Source organism: Rutidosis leptorrhynchoides, chromosome 1 (assembly GCF_046630445.1).
Source record: "Rutidosis leptorrhynchoides isolate AG116_Rl617_1_P2 chromosome 1, CSIRO_AGI_Rlap_v1, whole genome shotgun sequence".
Taxonomy (NCBI): Eukaryota; Viridiplantae; Streptophyta; class Magnoliopsida; order Asterales; family Asteraceae; genus Rutidosis; species Rutidosis leptorrhynchoides.
Window position 1 is genome coordinate 60,970,159 of NC_092333.1, and position 22,914 is coordinate 60,993,072.

Consider the following 22,914-nt stretch of genomic DNA (forward strand, 5'->3'; position numbering starts at 1 on the left):
ACTCTCATGGAGAAGAGTGACCAATTCTGACACCATAATTACGTCCACCACAATATCAACACTTCATCAAAACCCTTCGGGCTAACCGACCATTAAGTCCGTCACCGGCTCACCGGTCATCTTTACCCGTCTATCACTTAAGAGCAACAAGATTTGCTCACCCGTCACTTCATAAGAAGTATTCATCACAATGCTCTTAAACTTCGACTTTTGCAACCATCGTATTACTATCACCCGTCGATCACTATTATAATCTCCGCTGCTTCTAAGGGTATCTCACCGGCACCCTAAGCACAAAGTGATCACATCATCATCGGAGTTGAACATCACACTAGCAGGTATAAGAAGGCACCTGACGTAGTGTCATACAGACTCCCACCACAATCAAATGAATTTTAGAAAATCGATCTTTAGGTTCCATACACCCGATGTCACCCATCTCTCTATAATAATGACCCGAAGTCATACCTACCCGATAACCTTACGGTTTATTGTCTTATCGAAAGTTCCTAGCGATCACACGCTACCCGCAGTTTCCACAAGGCCAAACGATATAGCCTAATGAGGCCCTTCATCTAACACAAGGAGAAGCTCGGGGATACCAAGTCTTACACCCTTCTACATCTCGATAAAACCACTACTACAAGGGATATTCCATTAGGAATGTTGCCCTATAATCTACAACACACTAACGCAATCAACATTACACGGGTCCCACTCCCATGAGTTTAATGACCCGAAGACTCCTCGATTCGCCAATTCCAAGGCGACTCACAACAAGAATCCTAACACGATTCTCTAACCACACACTCTACCGAGTGTAACTCAAAACTACAATCATTAGACTTGTCGCATTCCATTACAGAATTCAAGTCCTCGTCGCACACATGTAAACGTAAATCGATCTTCCTAGTTACGATGGGTAACTAAAACCAATAACAATCTCAATAATGCACCCACTACTTAGGGTGGCTAAGCACGCACCAAACTTGTGAGTTGGCTCACTCACTTAACTAACCGAATCCATCGTAACACTTCACGACTCGCAACGAACCCGATGCGACTACAAGCACATCACCCGAGACAACTATCACTTAGGAACCAATAAAGATTCCTCATTTATCCCGAATCTACCCCAACCATGCACGTTTCCTCCGTTCGGTACTCGTCATGTCATGCTTGATGTCAAGATACACTTTCGTAATAATGGTGATCGGTCACTATTACAAATGCGTACCTTACCATTTCCACATGGTCACGCAAAGTACTTTACCCGGACTGACGCAACATTCACACAAAATAACACGCGATAACTCCTAGTACCCGAATGACCAAAGTCCTTACCGTGAACTTGATCACTCAAAACCGCCAAACATACGAATCTCCCCAATAGATTCATCCCTAGGATACCGCACAAAAGATACCTGTATATATACACCTATATACAACATAATAATAAATATACACAAGTACACCGCAATAACACGTCATCCTACAGCCTAGGTGACTATCACTAAAACAACGTCCCCGTTCGCCTACTTACCTTAGGCACTAGCAATCTAAGGCACTAATTTACACGCGAAATAAGGCCCCACATAATCCCACATTGGACAAGCACTAGTCCTAGTTAGTCACCTACTCTAAGGCACTAACAAATCTCAATCCGACCCGTACTCCTACAAGCCCCGCAAATAACGCACAATCGCCAATAAGTCTAAGACTAGGCACCTATCCCAAGGTCACCTAATTCCCTTAGACTATGCTCTGATACCACTTGTAACGACCCAACATTGATTTACCAAAAACACGACACAAAAAAAAAATTCTGTGACTGCCCATCTGGACGGCGTCCAGAAATCGGGACGGCGTCCAGCCTTTACAACTGGGACGGCGTCCAAGGATTTGGGACGGCGTCCCAATGAACTAAAAAGTACTGATCAGTTTTTGTTTATACGCGAGCGAAAAACTCGCTCCCCGACACTTTTCAACGAAACCATTTTCACAATATGACATATTAATTAAAACTAAGATATTGCCACCATAAAAAACAAGTTTTACAACCCCGGGCTCACAATGACCTGTTTTACAAATAAAGTAGCAGTTTTGACCCATTTATCTCTTTAGACGGATTAGAACTCTACAACCCAACCCGATACCAAGAGCATAATCCCGGGGACTACCAAAACCCCATCCGCGTCCAATTATCCGAAAGCTACCCCATCAAGCCCAACCGCTCCTGCACATCTAGTCTAACAACTAGCTAGCATCAATAACACAATACCTGTAAAAAGGTAAACAACGAGAGGGGTAAGCCGAGGCTTAGTGAATGCAATAATTATACACATACATATATAATATACCTACTTGCAAACACTTACTCACATACCGCATACATGCTAGCAACACAATTAGCTTATCATCACAATTACAAGCTATAACCTCCAATAATCAAGCTAGCATAACAAAAGCATATATAATATGAACAAATATAATATGCTTACGCTACAACACAAATAACCATGGTTAACCAATAGTACAAGGGAACGGCGCTCGCGAAAACGCCATCGGTGTTCATAACATTCGTTAGGGCACTTAACACCTCGCACCACTAACCCCTAGGATGGCACCTTAACACCTCGACACATCACCCCGAGTGGCATCTTAACACCTCGATACAACACTCATTATTTTACGGAGTGGTGTCTTAACACCTCGACACTACACTCCTAGGTGGCATCTTAACACCTCGATGCTACACCCGAGTGGCATCTTAACACCTCGATGCTACACTCTTCACGTGAAACGTGGTGTCTTAGCACCTCGACACTACACATTTCACGCTACAACAAATAGATACATTATATACCTACACATATAATTATTCCACTCACCTCGAATTGCCCGTACAAGTCATAAACGTAAATCGCCTCCAAAAGCAACCGGGCAAACCTTTTACCTATAATACGCATATAGATATACAAACAATCAACATACATTCTCTACGAGAGAATTCGACTTCAACACCCTTAACCAAGGGTTTACACCTATCACCACAAACCGCCCATTTAGACACATAAAGTGGACTTCACCAATTACCACTACGGTTGGTAATTCCGACCCATCCAACAAGTACAATTTAACCAAAATTAAAGTCATTACCAAATTTGACCCATCTAAGTCAACCCATTTTGACATAAGTCCCAAAAACATCTTTAATCACTAACGGCTAGTGACTAACTTTCCAAAATACCATTTAACACTTGAATCAAACATTTATATACTTGGTTCATCAAATCTTGACCCAAAATACCCATTCGACCCATTTTGACCTAGATTAGGGTTTACACCCAAAAATCAAGTCAATACAAGTGCTCTAAGGTTTAACTAACACATGCAAGGTCCAAACTAACAATTCCATCAATTGAAACCCTAAGTCACCAATTCGGGTTTACATACATGAATCTTCCCCAAAAACCCCCAAACTTCACAATAAATGGGTTATAACTCTAACTAGTACAACTTTAAATCAAACAATAATCTTAACAAAGAAATTCGGATTTAGAGCTTACCAACACTACCACCACGTAGCCGTGAACGAGGCGAACAACTTTAACTCTTGAGACCCGACCCGAATCACACTTCTTCTTCTCCAAATCCCCAACTCTCTCTCTCTAGGACCTCTCTCTCTCACTAGGGTTTGATGAGAGTGTTTGAGAAGGTGAAATGGGGATAAGAATGAGAGTGGATCAGTTTTAATGGCTCAAAACCGACCCCCAAGTGAAAAGACTCAAATACCCTCTTTTAAAACCTTTAAAATACAGCTGCTGGCCTGTCAGGCACTTTGGACGGCGTCCAAAATGGCAGGACGGCGTCCCACCCTTCATTCTTGGACGGCGTCCCAAAGTCTGGACGGAGTCCCAATGAACTGAGCCTGAAACTGAACTTGTTTTGGTCGTAACTTTCAAACCGTAACTCCGTTTTTGACGAATCAAATATCGTTAGAAACGTAATGAGATTTACTATCCAATGGTAAGGTTTTAGAACATTAACTCCAACTTTATTTGGGATCCAAATATACACTTACATGCCTCGTATTTCGAATGACGCTCGAAATAATGTGTAACTGAAAAACGGGTGTTACAGTTGTATTATCCATAGTTGCATTTTGTGAAGCTTTTGCTCTGAAATTAAATGTAGGGGGCATGTTTCCCTATCATTGTTGAATGTGTGATAATTGTTTAATGCTAACGTCATGGAATCGTTTTCGCGTTTATTGTTTGTTGAGTTAATTTCAGGGAAGTGATAAAGAAAAGGGATTTGCAAGATCCACTGATGCTCATGAATGGTTGCAAGAGATTTTAACGAAAGAAGCACTTCAATTTCAAATGGTTAATAGGATTCATATGCCGGTGTGCCCGGCCAAATACATTTATTGAACTGAATTTGAATTAGCGGGTTTGGGTCATGAGATTCGAGATGAGTGTAGTGACCCGAACTTTTCCATGTTAATATATATTAAATGAAATTGTTATTTACATGATTAAGTGTTTCCAACATGTTAAGTAATCAAACTTGTTAAGACTTGATTAATTGAAATAGGTTTCATATAGACAATTGACCACCCAAGTTGACCGGTGATTCACGAACGTTAAAACTTGTAAAAATCATATGATGACATATATATGATTATATATATAGTTAACATGATATTATGATAATTAAGTATCTCATTAGGTATTTTAACAATGAGTTATATACATAAAATTGAGTTTATTGAATTAAGAAACTCGAAACGATATATATAACGATTATCGTTATAACAACATCTTACTAAATACATATGAATCATATTAAGATATTGATACACTATGTTTAATCATGATAAATGATAAGTAAACATGTCATTAAGTGTATTAACAATGAACTACATATGTAAAAACAAGACTACTAACTTAATGATTTCGAAACGAGACATATATGTAACGATTATCGTTATAACAACATTTAACTGTATATATATAATACTAAGATATATTAATATATCATAATATCATGATAATGTAATAATTTAACATCTCTTTAGATATAATAAACAATGGGTTAGCAACATTTAACAAGATCGTTAACCTAAAGGTTTCAAAATAACATTTACATGTAACGACTAACGATGACTTAATGACTCAGTTAAAATGTATATACATGTAGTGTTTTAATATGTATTCTTAAACTTTTGAAAGACTTCAAGAAACTTATCAAAATACTTTTACTTAATAAAAATGCTTACAATTACATCCTCGTTCAGTTTCGTCAACAATTCTACACGTATGCACCCGTATCCGTACTCGTACAATACACAGCTTTTAGGTGTATGTACTATTGGTATATACACTCTAATGATTAGCTCTTAGCAGCCCATGTGAGTCACCTAACACATGTGGGAACCATAATTTGGCAACTAGCATGAAATATCTCATAAAATTACAAAAATATGAGTAATCATTCATGACTTATTTACAAGTAAACAAAATTACACATCCTTTATATCTAATCCATATACCAACGACCAAAAACACCTACAAACACTTTCATTCTTCAATTTTTTTCATCTAATTGATCTCTCTCAAGTTCTATCTTCAAGTTCTAAGTGTTCCTCATAAATTCTATAAGTTCTAGTTTCATAAAATCAAGAATACTTCCAAGTTTGCTAGCTTACTTCCAATCTTGTAAAGTGATCTTCTAACCTCAAGAAATCTTTCTTATTTACAGTAAGATATCTTTCTAATACAAGGTAATACTCATATTCAAACTTTGATTCAATTTCTATAACTATAACAATCTTATTTCGAGTGGAAATCTTACTTGAACTTGTTTTCGTGTCATGATTCTGCATCAAGAACTTTCAAGCTATCCAAGGATCCTTTGAAGCTAGATCTATTTTTATCATTTCCATTAGGTTTACCTACTAAAATTAAGGTAGTAATGATGTTCATAACATCATTCGATTCATACATATAAAACTATCTTATTTGAAGATTTAAACTTGTAATCACTAGAACATAGTTTAGTTAATTCTAAACTTGTTCGCAAATAAAGTTAATCCTTCTAACTTGACTTTTAAAATCAACTAAACACATGTTATATATCTATATGATATGCTAACTTAATGATTTAAAACCTTGAAACACGAAAAACACCGTAAAACCGGACATACGCCGTCGTAGTAACACCGCGGGCTGTTTTGGGTTTGATAATTAAAAACTATGATAAACTTTAATTTAAAAGTTGTTCTTCTGGGAAAATGATTTTTCTTATGAACATGAAACTATATCCAAAAATCATGGTTAAACTCAAAGTGGAAGTATGTTTTTCAAAATGGTCATCAAAACGTCGTTCTTTCGACTGAAATGACTACCTCTTATAAAAACGACTTGTAACTTATATTTTCGACTATAAACCTATACCTTTTCTGTTTAGATTCATAAAATAGAGTTCAATATGAAACCATAGCAATTTGATTCACTCAAAATGGATTTAAAACGAAGAAGTTATGGGTAAAACAAGATTGGATATTTTTTGATTGTTGTAGCTACGGGAAATATTGTAAAAATTCTATACAAATCATATCCTAGCTAACTTATATTGTATTATACATGTATTCTAATATATTATGTAATCTTGGGATACCATAGACACGAATACAATGTTTTGACATATCATATCGACCCATCTATATATATATTTCGGAACAACCATAGACACTCTATATGTAGTAATGTTAGAGTTAGCTATACAGGGTTGAGGTTGATTCCAAAATATTATATACTTTGAGTTGTGATCTAGCCTGAGGCTTGTATACACGAGGTCGTGGATTGATTCGAGATATTATATATTGCTTTATTTCTGTACATCTAACTGTGGACAACTAGTTGTAGGTTACTAACGAGGACAGCTGACTTAATAAACTTAAAACAGTAAAATGTATTAAAAATATTGTAAATATATTTTGAACATACTTTGATATATATGTACATATTTGTTATAGGTTCGTGAATCGACCAGTGGCTAAGTCTTACTTCCCGACGAACTAAATCTGTGAAAGTGAGTTATAGTCCCACTTTTAAAATCTAATATTTTTGGGATGAGAATACATGCAGCTTTTTAAATGTTTTACAAAATAGACACAAGTACATGAAACTACTTTATATGGTTGAACGATCGAAGCTGAATATGCCCCTTTTTACTTGGTAACCTAAGAATTAGTAAACCAGTCTACTAATTGACGCGAATCCTAAAGATAGATCTATTGGGCTCAACAAACCCCATCCGTTGTAGCGGACGCTTTAGTACTTCGATGTTGTTTTATCATGTCCGATGGATGTCCCGAAATGATAGGGGATATTCTTATATGCATCTTGTTAATGTCGGTTACCAGGTGTTCACCATATGAATGATTTTTATCTCTATGTATGGGATGTATATTGAAATATGAAATCTTGTGGTCTATTATTATGATTTGATAATATATAGGTTAAACCTATAACTCACCAACATTTTTGTTGACGTTTTAAGCATGTTTATTCTCAGGTGATTATTAAGAGCTTCCGCTGTTGCATACTAAAATAAGGACAAGATTTGGAGTCCATGCTTGTATGATATTATGTAAAAACTGCATTCAAGAAACTTATTTTTGATGTAATATATTCTTATTGTAAACCATTATGTAATGTTCGTATGTAAACGGTATATTTTAGATTATCATTATTTGATAATCTACGTAATGCTTTTTAAACCTTTATCGATAAAATAAAGGCTATGGTTGTTTTAAAAATGAATGCAGTCTTTGAAAAACGTCTCATATAGAGGTCAAAACCTCGCGGCAAAATCAATTAATATGGAACGTTTATAATCAATATGAATGGGACATTTAAATGATCTCATAGTTGAAGAGTCTCATAATGTTATGCAGCCGTGGGAGCCTCTCCTCTACATGCAAGAAGATATAGACAACTACCTCACATTTAGGCTGGGGGAAAAGAAAGGCAAATGAACATGAGCCAATTCATGGCATGTCTGGGTCTCTACATGGATTCTCATCATGATCTTACCTACATGTACTTAGCAAAATGTGAAACTTTCAATCCGAACGAGTTTGATCCAAAGCGAGTATGGCACAAATTTAGTGATGTCGAGCTAACTCCCACAAATCAAGTTTCTAGTGCGCTCAAAAGCCCTAAACTTCAGTGCATTCAAAAGTTCTTTGCCCAATCGGTCTTCCACTGAACAGAGGATGTTGATAAGATGAAGTTATTCGATATTTGGTTGATCCATCGTATTCACAAGAAAAAGCACATTCACATTCCCAACCTCATCGCAAGTTATCTATTTGATGCAAGTGGCGAGAAGCCTATGCTCCCAAGTGTTGGTGGTCATTATGTGACTCGAATTGCAAAGTTTTTGAAAGTCAATCTCAGTGAGTTGGATAAGATTCCTATGGCTCGCCTAGTTTATCATGAGTGCATATGGAGGCACATCTAGATGGCAAGCCCGACATACAATTGGTATTTGGTAACGAATCTTAATAATGTTTTGTGAAACAATTATCTTTATGACTTGGCATGTAACTTAATCTAGTTTGGTAATTGCATGTGGGAACTTGGGATTATTGATTTGGTGTGAGGTAGTATACTTGTATTGCTACTCTCACACATGATCATTTTTATGTTTGTAATAATTCGAAAATTGTGCGTGCGTACTTTATTTTGTGTATGTTTGTGTTTCTTTCTTGCTTGTTGTGGTTCTTAGTGGCAGGATACACTATTTGATGATTGATCCAAGCCTGGCATTAAGTTCAGGCGTCAAGCTCATCGACATGCAAACTTTTGGTGACTACGTTTATCCGATTGGTGACAACAAAGATCGTTTGATCTACTCCGATTCTTATTTCCTCTTCTCTCATCTATTCTATTTTCAAAATGCCTCTCGTTTTTACTTATTCTATCGTTCAAATGCAATGAGGTCATTGCATCAAACTAAATGTAGGTGGTAAACTTGTCACATACTCTATAAAGATTAAAACTTGCAATGTTGATCAATTTTTGAAACAAGTTTTTAACCATTATATTAATTTATATCATAACCACTAAATTGGTTAAAACTTGTAAAAATTTTAAAATTTTTGAAAAAGTAAAGTCTTTTCCTTGTTTTTCAAAAACTTAAGGAAGTAAAGTCTTCCTTTTGTTTCATATTTGCAATTGACAAAGTGAAAGTAAAGTCTTTCACTTTTCATATGATTTTGTGCTAAAATGATAAAATCTTGAGAAAAATCAAACTTGTGCTTGAAAGTTAAAGTATTTCATGCATGTTGCACCAAAACTAAGTGTTTAAAGCATTATGCTTTAACACTTCCGGATTAGTCAAGTCTATCCATGATAGGGAGTCAAGTCTCCCGAATGTCGTTTTACTTGGTGTGGGAGACTTCCTAATCCACACCATTTTATATTGACATTGGTTGTCTCATCATTTCAAGATGTTTCAACCGATGAATCATACCGTGGGAAGAGGAGCCACCGAGCTTCACCGTGTGCTATCTTATTGATGAAGAGTAATGGCTTCGTGCTAGTGTTGCTAGACAACACACGTCATAGCTAAAAGTTATGGCACCCCTTTGTTCTATCAATTAACGAAGAGGTAGTAGCTACTTTCTACCTTTTCTCAACATAAGCATAAAAGCTTGTTATGTGGGAAGTAGACGAGTGAATAAAAGCTTTAAGCTTTGACACTTCCGGGAGAGTTGAGTCCTCCCATTTGTAGTTTCGGAAGTCAAGTCTTCCAAAATTGGAAGTAAAGTCTTCCAAGTTTTATGGTGTTCCAAGCTTGGGAGTAAAGTCTCCCAAGTTAAGTTTAATCTCAAAAAGGCCTAAGCTTGGAAGTAAAGTCTTCCATATCGCTAAAGGTTTCATCTTTAGTGCTCAGAGTGATTCCCAAGCACTCATCAAGGAAGTTAAGTCTTCCAAACTATGGAATTGATGGACCTCTTATTTAGTCACGTGGGGCCCTAATTTCACGAACCTCCGTCAATGCTTTCGCCCTACTATGAGAGAAACCATAGAGTTATGATAGAAACCTTGATGAGTGTCGGTCATCCCGAGCCCGGGTTGACCAATAAAGATAGGGGTAACCAATCCCCTAGCTTTGGCACACCCACCTTAACCTAAATGTGGAATTGATGATTATATTTAGAATTTACGATCATTGGTATTTTGTGGGCATGGAGGTGGAAGAGGGATAACCATCGCGGGTTGATTAGGTGATCATACTTTTCGGAGGCATACACTTTACACACGATGTATTTCTTGGTGGATGGTAATTTTTATGATATTCATGGCCCTTATTCATTTGAGGTGCATATAAGATCATTTTGGGTACACTTTGGGTCTAATTAGGTGAGCTTGAGAAGATTGTGAATGATTTTGAGATTTGATTTGATTGATATTTTATTGAGTTAATGGCTATCCCGCGAATCCTACATATTTGGTCAAGGTCAATGTGACGATCGCTCCAAATCTATATGGACAATACGTCATTTATCGATTTCATTGCTAGGTATTTGACCTCTATATGATACGTTTTGTAAACATTGCATTCTTTTGAAAAGGCACACCATAAATGCATATTTAAATCAAAAGTTTTCGACATCTAATGATTTCTACATATAGACAATCATCGTAATATAATAGTTTACAATGATACTTCCATTGATAATGCAGTCAAAATAAGATACATGGTGATGATTTGGTGAATGCAACGTTTCCTTAAAAAGTATGTCATGTAAGACTCCATGCACATAGCTTGTCTAACATATAAGCAAACAGCGGAAGACTTCTAGGAAACCTGAGAATAAATATGCTAACAAGTGTCAACACAAAGGTTGGTGAATTCATAGTTTTAGTTTTTCGTATAATCTGTATATAAAAGTGGATCACAAGATTTTAGTTGTTTCATCCAGACACGTTTATCAAAATATTCTACAAGATTGAGCACCCTGGTAACTAAACTTAACGTATATATAATTTATACCCTTTGTATAATCATCTTAATAATACACGCAACCCAACGTGTACGCTTCTCAAATAGCATACGTCCGTTAAAAGGCTAGTGCTCTAGCTCGGACGGGGATATCAAGCCCTATGGATCCATATACTACTACTCGCGCCCACCAGTTCTTATAACCAGCAGTTACTAGTTACCAAAGCTAAGGGATTTTCGGTTCAAACTCAGTGTAGAATTTAGTATGTACTTGTATCCATTGTGTTTAAAATAAAGTGCATGTATTCTCAGCCCAAAAATATATATTGTAAAAGCAATTAAAAAGGGAGCAAATGAAACTCACCTTATCAGCATATAAAGTCGTTCATCGTAATGTGATCGAAACTCAGAGTATCGAATAACCGTAGATCTCAACGTATCAATATTGAGATTCAATATTGTAGAAAAGTACGTAGACGTAACAAAGATGATAAACACTAGGTTTGATTCACAAATATACTCCCGAACATTACCCATAACCTCCTTGGCAATAACCCATAATTTCCTTAACTCTAGCTTGCTCGTAAACTCGTTTTGAAATCGTTTGGACATAACCTCGTCGTAGTATTTTATGTATAATACTAATAATATTACTAATAAAAATAATAAGATTAATAATAATAATATATATATATATATATATATATATATATATTACTGTAGCAAATAGTGATTTTCGAAAACACTGTAGCATTTTGGGTACTGTAGCAATTCGAAAATACTGTAGCAAATTAGTGTTTTACTGGTTCATTTTAAACGTTTTAGTTCACTTATCTAAATATCAATCGAATTAACAAACGAATGTTACTATCGTTTACTAAATAACTTGAAATCATATATATATATATATATATATATATATATATATATATATATATATATATATATATATATATATATATATATATATATATATATATATATATATATATATATATATATATATATATATATATATATATGCACATTAAGTTATATATATATTGTTCATGAATCATAGAGAACAGTCGAAGAATAATTGATTATATGAATATAGTTCCAAAACTGTCGTGACTCAATATTACAGACTTTGCTTATCGTGTCGGAAACGTTTAATCATACAAAGATTAAGTTTAAATTTGGTCAGAAATTTCCGGGTCATCACAGTCAAGGAGGTCAAAGTTTGAGTTTGTGAAGATTTGATACTTGGTGATTGATGTTCGATGACCTCTTAGAAGATGGAGTTGACCTTGACCGAGGAATAGTTGGCTTGGGTAGATTTAGGCTTCAAAACGTGATTGTGTTGGTATTTATGGATTGAAGACTTGAAGAGATTGTTTGAAGCGTTGCGTTGAGCTTTTGTTATAAGAAGAAGAAGAAGAAGAAGGAAGATGATGTTTGTGCTTGGTCCTAAGCAAGTGCAAGTGCTTGGAATTCACTCTAGCCATTAAGGTGCATACTCATGAAAGGTATTAATTGTTGCCCAACTTATTGCACTTTGGCTTTATCACCTATTTGCTCTTTATCTCAAAGGCTTGTTTTGTTGATTTGCTTGCTTGAGGACAAGCAAGGTTCAAATGTAGGGGGATTGATATTGCTCTAATTATACATGTTTATCTCACAATATCTTCCTCACTTCACTCGGTTTTTGATGATTATAGAGCCTATTTGATATGTTTATGAGCTAAATGGCAATTTGGGGGCTAAATGCTTGATTTGGTGTAAAATTGACCAAGTCTTGATCAAAAGTGGCAAAGAAAATGAAAAGTGCAGGATTCAGCTCTAGAAGCGCCGCTCCTACAACAAAAGCGACGCTGCTTATGACAAAAGTGCCGCACCTCATCTAAAAGTGACATCCTTGTACACGTTTTTGCACCATTCTCCACCAGTAGCCAGAAGCACCGTTCCTCATTTCCAAAAGCGCCGCTCCTAACCAGCAAAAGTGCCGCTCCTATTCGCAAAAGCGATGCTCCTGAAGATAGCCAAAACCGCCGCTGCTGAGCCAAAAGCGGCGCTCCTGACGCTGATCAGCCCAGAATTTTCAACACTATAAAAGGAAAGAGATGAGGCCATTTTTGAGAGAGCTATAATTCTAAGTCCAATTTTCACCTACAAAACCCTAATTTCATCATCCATTGGAGTTTAAAGGTGAATTGAAGGAAGCAAGCTCAAGTTCTATCATAGATTAGCTCTAGATCTTCATCATCTTTGTATTTAGGTTGTAATCTCTACTTTTCTTATGTAATAACTTAAGATGATGATTATTTGTGTTTCTATGCTTATTATTAGTGTAATCTTAGCCATGATTGGCTAAATCTCTTGTGCTTGCTTATCTATCAATCTCTAATGCAAAGATTTGCCCCTAAATCAATTGAATGATGTTGTTTGAATGAAATACATGATCAAGTGTTATTGAGTTAGCTATAGATCCATTGCTATGCATTTGTTTTATGCTTTACTTTGATTACATAGGGTGAGTAGCTCTCTTAGTGATTTGAGAAGTGAATCAATTTGTGCTTCAACACCTTGAGTGATCTAGACAACTAGATTAGGGATTTCAAGTGATTGTGTTCTTGATCTAAGTTGCTTTTCAAGTGGTGTTCGATTATCTTAAGTGATTTCGATAGTTGAAGGGTTTTGAGTGATTTCAACCCAAGCATAATCTCAATAACCATTCATGCTTAACTTGATCTTAGAATGCAATGCTTGTGTGAATTCGTAAAGTGTTATTTGATTAAGGTTTGGTAGTAATGCTAAACATTTAATAGTGCAACAACTAGTGCGATAACAATTTGGGTAAAACGGGGCAATCTAAGCATAGAGAGGATTAGGTAAGTGAACACTACTTAGTTAATTGAGTTAAGTTCTCAATATTTAGTTACTTGCTACTTGCAACTAGTTTTAATTGTTAAGTTTAAGTTTATTTACTTGTGCATGTTTAGTTGTTAATTAAAATCAATCAAAACCCCTCCAATCTAATAAACCTTAGGACAATTAATAGTTTCAATTATTCTACTTACACCGCTCTCTTGCGACGAACTTGAAAAGAATACTTACATTGAAGTGCTATAATAATCGGGTTCTAATTGCTCGTTAGTTGTGTGTGTTTGTTTGTAGTGTTTGATTCTTGTATAAATTTAGAGGGTAATGATGTATTGTTACGCACGCATCATCAGTCACCTAGGAACTTTGTAACCTTTAAACAATGTTGTATGTAAATTATGTATGTAATCAAGCTGACAATTTTCAGCAGCGTAGCGCGCCCCATCAATCTTGTTATTCTCATTCACCATTCACCTATTTCTATTTTTATTTCAACAATGCAATTAAAATTTAAAATGAATACTAAATCTAAATCTAAATAACTATACATAATTATCAAACAATAATATAATATAATATAATATAATAATAATAATAATAATAATAATGTAGCTTATATTATTATTATTATTAGATTTTTTTTTGACCGACAATTTTCGCATCGAATACTCTCATTTGCGACCCACACACGCTAGGTAGGAAACTCCAAGGATCATCCCGGGTTGTTCGGCAACTAATCGCGGGAACTGGATTGCTTGACAACTAATCACAGTAAATCCTGAAAAAAACCTCCCACTCATCGGAATTGAACCCGAGTTGCTTGACAACTAATCGCGGGTCCTCCCTACTAAGGCATTGGATACCATTAACGCAATTATTTATTATTGAAATTGAAATCTCCACCGACTCAGGTATGTGAGTTTGTATATAAACATGTCCCCATACCTAAACCTAATTTTTTTTAAAAGCATTTCTATACCGGCCTAAACCCGTATACATGAACCCGACCCAAAAATGTAAGTTTTAAATATATTCATCGAGTATGGGTATTTTGCCATCACTAACCACAAGTCAACAATTTTCCCGTTAGACTCTCACTAAAGCAGCGTCAAAATGAGGCGTGAGACGAGTTGTACCAGATTTGATAGAAGGTGACGAAATTAACGAAGCGTGAGTCTGAAGCGTTAGTCACAAATGTTATTAAAAGTTAAGGAAGCGTGAGGGAACAAATCAACTAAACCAACCAACCAACCGACCCGAACCGGTTAGTGATCTTTACATAACAAAGCACTAGTGTTAGCTTTTTTTTTTTTTTTTTTTTTTTTTTTGTTGACAAAAATATTAATATGTATATATATAATAGAACCGATGTTCTGGTGGAGCAACAATGAGGAGATCATAACGATATGTAATGAGAGTACTTGGTCACAGACGACCAAACTCAAATAAAAACACTATGTTCATTCTAAACAATCTGAACGACTACTACAAAGCGAGTACAATAAGGAATTACAATTGAAATGTCAATCACACAAAAGCTACCAACCCTAAGCCTAAAACACATACACATAAATCCGACCCCGTATCCAACCTCGCATCTTCACTCATCAGAACCGCCAATCTAAACCATTCACCGGACAACCCAAGAACACCTAACCCGATGCCTATTTACCGAAGTCAACAAAATCAACAACGCCGGCAACAACTTCAAGCCCGCAAAAGACCCGACGACGAGAAAAATGGAATGAATGAACCAAACCAGCCGCAACAGAACAGTACCAATGCAGAATCAAACCATGTAGAAACCAGTCATCTCTGCCAAGTTTTCTAAGGACATTTACAAACCCCCAGGTTCAAACAGTCATAGATTCAAGTAGTCAGCCAACAAACAAAAACCACTTACCTCTATTTGCCACCACCCGCAACCACCAAGACCGGTAGCAACTGCTAGCAACCACCTAAGGCTGCCATCAGTTGCCACCCACCTTCAGTAACCGCCGTCATCAGCCCAACCACCGAACACTTCCGGATTTCAACACAAAAACACGCACACCTGCAGCCAACCAAATCGACCCCAAACCCACACCAACCCGAAGTCCGACCAAAAGGGTTGTAGAGTTCCATCGAAACTCGTCGCCTACAACCACAAAAGAGAAGAAACGACAGCAATGGACGGGGAAGACGACCAAGAGGCCAACCCAACCCTATCGGGACGACGAACAACCCACCAAACACCTCAAAAACACAAAAAGCTCCCAGAACCCGTGCAAGGAAAACACGAATTCGTCGTCTGGTCGCCATAAGTGATGCCGGAGCTGACGAACGAGCCATAACCGTCGCCGGAATAAGGGAAAAGGCGGCGTATCTTATTGAACAGAAAGCGGAAAAGGCCGAACCACCGACGAGATGCCGGTGGTCGGAGATGATGTCCTTGAAAAAGCTACAAACCGTCGAAGAGCAGACCTAGGAGAAAGAAATTGGTAGAAGTATAAGGAAGAAAGGTTGCACGGAGAACTAAAAACAAGCTGATCCGACGAGATTCAAAATGAAAAGATTATAAGCACGAAAATCGAGGGAGTGGAACTTCTACCTTTTTACATACGAAGAATGAAAGGAAAGTAATATGTGAAAAGAGATCTAGTTTAATTTAGTGGTGGTAGATTTAATTGAGAAAGAAAAGATAAGTAAGAAAAACTTATAAATGAACGGAAATTAGATCAGAGTAACAGGGATGTGTATTTGGGTGAAACTAGTTGGAGCTGGAGCTTATAGCTGGAGTTGGAGTTTATGGACTAGAGCTGGAGCTAGAGCTTTTTTTTAAACCTAGTAGCTGGAGCTTATTATTTTTTATAAGTGTTTGGTAAACTAACTGAAGCTTATTTTCCAGTTCATAAGCTCTACTTTTTTTCATAAGCTACTACAAGTAGTTTATTTTTTAAGAGCTTATGATTTTCATAAGCTCTACTTTTTTTTGTATACCAAACACAGCTTATGGGTGTGTTTGGACGAAAGTAGCCGGAGCTGGAGCTTATTTTTAAAGCTGGTAGCTGGAGCTTATTATTTTTTATAAATGTTTGATAAACTAGCTGGAGCTTATTTTTCAGTTCATAAGCTCTACTTTTTTTCATAAGCTACTACAAATAGCTTATTTTTCAGAGCTTATGATTTTCATAAGCTCTACTTTTTTTGTCTACCAAACGAAGCTTATGACTTGGAGCTTATTAAAATCATAAGCTCAAGCTCCCATAAGCTTCCATAAGCTTCAATAAGCTACACACCAAACACACCCTATGACTTGGAGCTTAATAAAATTATAAGCTCAAGCTCCCATAAGCTCTCATAAACTTCAAAAAGCTACCGTGTCAAACACACTCTTTGAGTGTAAGAGAGAGAGCAATATTAACAACAAGTCACATGTTACATGATAGCTTTAGCACTAGTGTCAGTGATATTTAGTTCTTTACATAACAAACACGGTTCAAATCATTCTCCCTCCGGTAGCTTGACCTCCCCAACCCTAACCGTTATATTTTTGTTGTGACGCCCAAACCCATTTATTTAAAATTCATCGATTTACCAGTCTACAACTATCCGTCTCTGTATTTCCCCTCGATTCATCCCAATTTTGATATCTTCCTTCCTCTAACACACATTGATTATATCTGTACGATCTTAATTAATTAACAATAGTTAGGTTTCAATCAATTTAAGTACATCCATACCCCTCTTTTTTTTTCCGCAGGTACTCGCCAAAACCCTAATTGTTTTACGCTTTTATTGACTTATTCCTTATTGATTTGTTTATGCATAAAATAGTGGCAGTTGTAATGAAATTAACTTCCTTCTAGCTTCATAATGTGAGAAACCAAAGAAATACCTAATATTAATTGACTTTACATCATCGCAAGATGAACATATTTTGATTGAGTTAACTTCATATTTGGATTGATTGATGTTAGGAAAGAAAAATGTTGCTGTTTTGGTGTCGAACAAAGCAATTGGAGCTCCGAGCTTTATCGGATCAGTTCAAGCGATGCTATTTTCAGATACACGCGCCAACTTCAATGATCCGCGAAGGTAAATTCAGTGTCATGAATGGTCAAAATTTGACTTCTTACAAGATTTGACCAGAGATTGGCAACAACCGACTACTTGCGTTTCTTTGCTGCTCCGGTTCAGGTATTCACTTGCCCTACACTTTATATGGATGCATACGTGTCTTAGATACATGTATAATTTGATATTAAAGATGTTTATAATGCTTAATATCTTTTAATTAGGAAAGTTGTATTCAATAGTTTGTTAGGCCAAGCTAAAGTTAAACGAAAAGGAGAAGGGTCCACAGATGAATGAGCAAATATGCAAGACTTTGTGACCGATGAAGGTTTGTCTACTCATTCACTTCCATTAGTGTAGTTCATGCAACTCAATGAAATATGTATTTTCTTATGTATATGCTATTTACTTTAGACCATTCACCATTTCGTTTCTCTGTATAAACTTTGGCATGATGCAAAAATTGCAGGGCATAGTGTAGTGTCACGGCATGAAGCTTTGGTTCGACAATCCCAAATCTGGTACACGATCCGTTTTAAGACCCAACTCTTTCAAACTAAACTATAAGGTTTAGCTAGTATTAGCAACTTTAATAACATTCTGGTTTGGTACCAAAAAGCACTAACCTTAACCACCTGCACTTTACACCAATGCACTTTTCACCTATAAAATATCTTTTTCAACTAATTATATGAGACAACAGTATTTCCAAGATATTGCTGTATCTAAATAATGTAAGTTATATTTAAATTTAGTACTTGTATTAGATAAATTAAATATGCCTCTTAAATTGTATTATCAACGTTATTGGATTGACAAACACATGATTGAAGTTACTATCTTTATATGCGATTTTTAATACTACGTATTTTGTATTTACATGATGTCAGGATGAAGTAAATAATCATAGAATAATAGTTTAGACGTCGTATATACGAATACAATTACTATCTTGAAGTTTAAATGATTTTTCTTCAATATAATCTCGAAACATATATGAACCGTGGGTGGTATATATTCTTAATAACTGTCTCGTGATACTTTCCACAACTTTACTATTAAAATACAGCTCTATACAAAACACATACCAGTATAAGTTATGTCACAATCAAACGATTCTTTATTTACCATCATTATGTGATTCCAAGCATATTATTGTACCTTAGTCATCTCCACAAATAATTTAAGGAATATCTTCCATATCACTCACGTTCGATTCTTATTAATATGAGCCAAATAGTTAAAAGCAAACAGAAGATAACCAAAAGTTACAAAGCATAGCTTCGGTTGGTTCACATAATTAAGCAACACATGAAAAAAAGCACATTGAACTTTCGTGTTATTCTGTATAATCTTTCTAGAAAATTGAAAGAATAGAAAATATGTTTATCTTGTGCCCGCAGAAAAAAATTCAAGAATTCAAAAAAATCTCATTTTCACTTTTATAACTACATGTCGGGTTCAAACTCATGTCTCACATTGAATAGTGAAATAAAATAATGTATGCATACAAGTTCATGGGTTATTGTAATACTCATCCCACATAGAAAAAAGAAATATTGGTCCTTTATAAGTTTAAAGTTGTGATTAACCAATATTTTTCATCATGGTTTTAGTTGAAAACTTGGAAATATCCGGTTAGTCCATTGCATTAACTTATGAGGGGCGATATAGTCCCTCGGGTTATGATGGGCACGCGGCTCGTGCATCTTTTGCTGCCGCTTTGAGGGTAGGTTAAGTTATTGTGAAAGTAGTTTTTGCGACTAAACGTGCACTCTTTAGTCTTCAAAATTCCACAAACATCATTGTTGACTGCCTTTAAAAGGCCAAACGACCAAACACGTATGAGACTAAAGTGTAAAACTTAATTACAAGAAAACTGACTAACTAGTCAACAGCAGCTGGATGCTGTAACAGGGCTCCTGCATTTATGAGCATAGGTAGTAAAGACTGCTCAAGGTGAAGGCTCATAATCTTATTGGCCCCACCAACAAAATCGCCTCCTATGAACACGGCAGGAGGGTTTCGTCCACGCTTCAACAAACTTTGCTCGATTTCACGTCCTTTGTTGATTTCATCTAGCTCGAAAACCACAGGGTTCACTCCAAGTTGATAGAAGAGATTCTTTATTGAGTGAGATATGCAACATGAAGTCCTACTAAATATCACCACTGGACCCGACTCAGACACCATTCGCATCACCATATCCATTTTAATTAAAAGTTAAGTTATAATTTCTGGTATTAGTTAAAAAGTTGATTATGAAAGAGTATGTATATATGTAAGAGGATTGACTAGATTTGTAAGTCTTGGTGTGAGGAAATGAAGAAATCATGCTGTCATTTATATAGTGTTTATGGAATAACTTTCAAAGAATAAAGCTAATGAAAATAGTTAAAGTAATGGAGAATTGAGTTCTTGAAAGCACAATTCCATTTTTATATATCATTATATATGCTGACATGAACATATATTCTTATGATTGCGATTCGACTGCTCGTTTATTGCCTGCTTGCAGATTCTAATTATAATGGGAGTTGAAGTTATGGAACTATAAGCCTTTTTACTGTTTGATTAAATTAGATCATATTCTATACCTTTGTAACTATATACCAACTCATAATGTTTCTACTAGTGGTAATATTTTAGGACTATCACTAATTAATTACTACTATTGATACTTCATTTGTATTATTTACCAATTTAAATTGATGCAATTAAATATGAATCACACACTTAGCTTATGATGTATCTCAATAAAAGAATTATACTTGTCACAACCCAAAGTTTATTGCATTACCAATTTAACTTAGAACAGTCGTTCGACTATACAAGTTTTTGATTTTGTGAGATTACTGTACTGCGGTCAAAGACACAAATACATCCAAATTTATGTTTGTGAGAGTGTATATACATAAATGATTCTATAGGTTCCTAATCATAAGAGAGCAGGGTTCAAAATGCTTATAGAGAAACCTAGATTCGACATGATAAACCACACAATATATAATTTATTTATTAGCATCAAAGCAAACTTAGGAGACAGAAATGATATGTATGTTCTTCAAGTACAAATATTATTTCATCATTTAATGTTTGTGCAGGTTTAAAAGAGAGGAGAACGCGCGGATAAAATTTTTAAACCGGCCTCATATTATTCAGTAGCCTTGTCTTATCTATTTTATCTCATTTAATATGATCATGGTTTTTGTAATCTAGTGGTTACTCTCTAAACCTGCTTTATTATTAATTATGTTATGTTATTGTATTATTATGATTAAATTAAAAATCAAAGCCACAAGGCTCCAGCCCTGATGAGCATTGGCTTCAACTCTTGCTTAAGATGCAGACTCAGTATCTCGTTAGCACCACCAACTAACTCACCGCCGATATAGATTGTTGGGGCTGTAGTACGCCCATTCACAGACAATGCTTGCTCGATCTCTCGACCTCTAGTGATGTCATCAAGCTCATAAACTACAGGATGTACACCTAAGTCGTTAAATAGAGACTTAATTGTGTACGACAAGATACAAGATTTCTTACTGAAGATCACCACAGGCCTCTCTGAAACCATCATTTTCACTCTGTCCATTGTTTGCTTAATGGAACTGATATATAGTTTTTTTTAGTGAATGAAGATGGGTCGAGTTTAATTTGTTATTTTATTTAGTGAAATGTGGGTGAGCATGGGGAGATATATAGCGTTTGTGAGGATGAGATGTGGAGAATAGAGAATGTATTAGGTTGAAAACAGATAGTGATTATGTTCTAGGAAGATGAGATTTGATGCAAAAAGATGATAGTGATACGTACGGATTTATATTCTCGATCATCTTCTTCAATAAGGTAGTTATCTTTATTCCAAAATTTCTATTGCCTCTTGAAGAAACCAGAAGGAAGTTTTATTTAAAAGGTAACATGTCAAGATTTTTGTTTCTAGCTAGACAAATTTTTAAATGTATCTAATAATTACACTCACACATGGTCTAAGTGAGACTTGAACCCACGACCTTTTGAGTTTTGAATAGGTCATATGCCCTTTCGTTGGATTCTATATCGCGCGTTTAATGTGCAAGTGTTTAAGTCAAAAGTGACTTGAAGGATGAAACATTACCTATCAGTCTTGTTTATGAGTGTATCGTCTATTCGTGGGAAATTTTGTGGAGACAAAAGGGGGTTGTGGCACCCAAACATTTGAGTTGTTAATGCAATATATACAATCGGTAAGGTTATTATAAAAAATTTATCGTCTGTTATTCGCCCCCTCAAAATTATATCCGTAAGTGATATCGGCTCATTTATACATATTTTACTACGCAATATCGGGTTCACTTATGTTTGTTTCGGGTTGTTTTGGAGGTTATTTTGGTTATTATTGTTAAAGATTAAAGTTTATGGCTCGAGGTTGAAGTTAAAATTATTTTGATTATTCATACTAGTTTTGGAGTATAAAAGTTAGAATTTTTGGTTAGAATTCGTGACAAAGACTTGTGATGCAAAGTTACAAGAAAGTGCAAGGTTAAACTGAAATATACTTAGGATGTGGAGCGCAAAGATACAAGAACATGTAAGGTCTAAAGTGAAAATATGCAAATAAATAAAAGTTGAGGTGCTGGTTCGTTTACTTATCATGTACGCGAGAATTTAGTTGCAATGATTTCACTATAGCGAGAATTTAGTTGCAATGATTTCGCTATAGCGAGATGGATGCCGAGGCTGTTTTCGCTAACCGAAACTTCAAGAGACGAAGGTGAAATTTAGTGGTAATGATTTTTGCTATAGCGAAATGTTGGGAAGGGATCTTTCGCGATCTCGAAAATGAGGCGGCCAAGTTGATTTTTTTTAACTACTAAATAAAAACCCAATATTAGGGGTTACGGAGAGGGGGATCCACCTATATTTTTATTATTATTGTTCTGCTACTATACGCATGAGTTTTTAAGACTTTTGTGGATTTTTACTCTACTT

The 22,914-nt window shown here is 35.6% G+C and overlaps 2 protein-coding genes across 2 annotated transcripts; both read right to left on the reverse strand.

The window, feature by feature from the left end:
• Positions 1–19,720: 19,720 nt before the first annotated feature.
• Positions 19,721–20,567, reverse strand: LOC139860425 (monothiol glutaredoxin-S2-like). The gene has a single exon (XM_071849186.1). It carries the CDS (start codon positions 20,152–20,154, stop codon positions 19,831–19,833), a length of 324 nt encoding a protein of 107 aa, XP_071705287.1. The 5' UTR covers positions 20,155–20,567; the 3' UTR covers positions 19,721–19,830.
• A 364-nt stretch (positions 20,568–20,931) lies between these two features.
• LOC139860431 (monothiol glutaredoxin-S4-like) lies at positions 20,932–21,600 on the reverse strand. Its single transcript, XM_071849191.1, has one exon. It carries the CDS (start codon positions 21,536–21,538, stop codon positions 21,233–21,235), a length of 306 nt encoding a protein of 101 aa, XP_071705292.1. The 5' UTR covers positions 21,539–21,600; the 3' UTR covers positions 20,932–21,232.
• Positions 21,601–22,914: the final 1,314 nt, after the last annotated feature.

Bases quoted from the DNA above. Each gene is read 5' to 3' on its own strand.
- LOC139860425 (XM_071849186.1), bottom strand. From the start codon at position 20,154: ATGGATATGGTGATGCGAATGGTGTCTGAGTCGGGTCCAGTGGTGATA.
- LOC139860431 (XM_071849191.1), bottom strand. From the start codon at position 21,538: ATGGACAGAGTGAAAATGATGGTTTCAGAGAGGCCTGTGGTGATCTTC.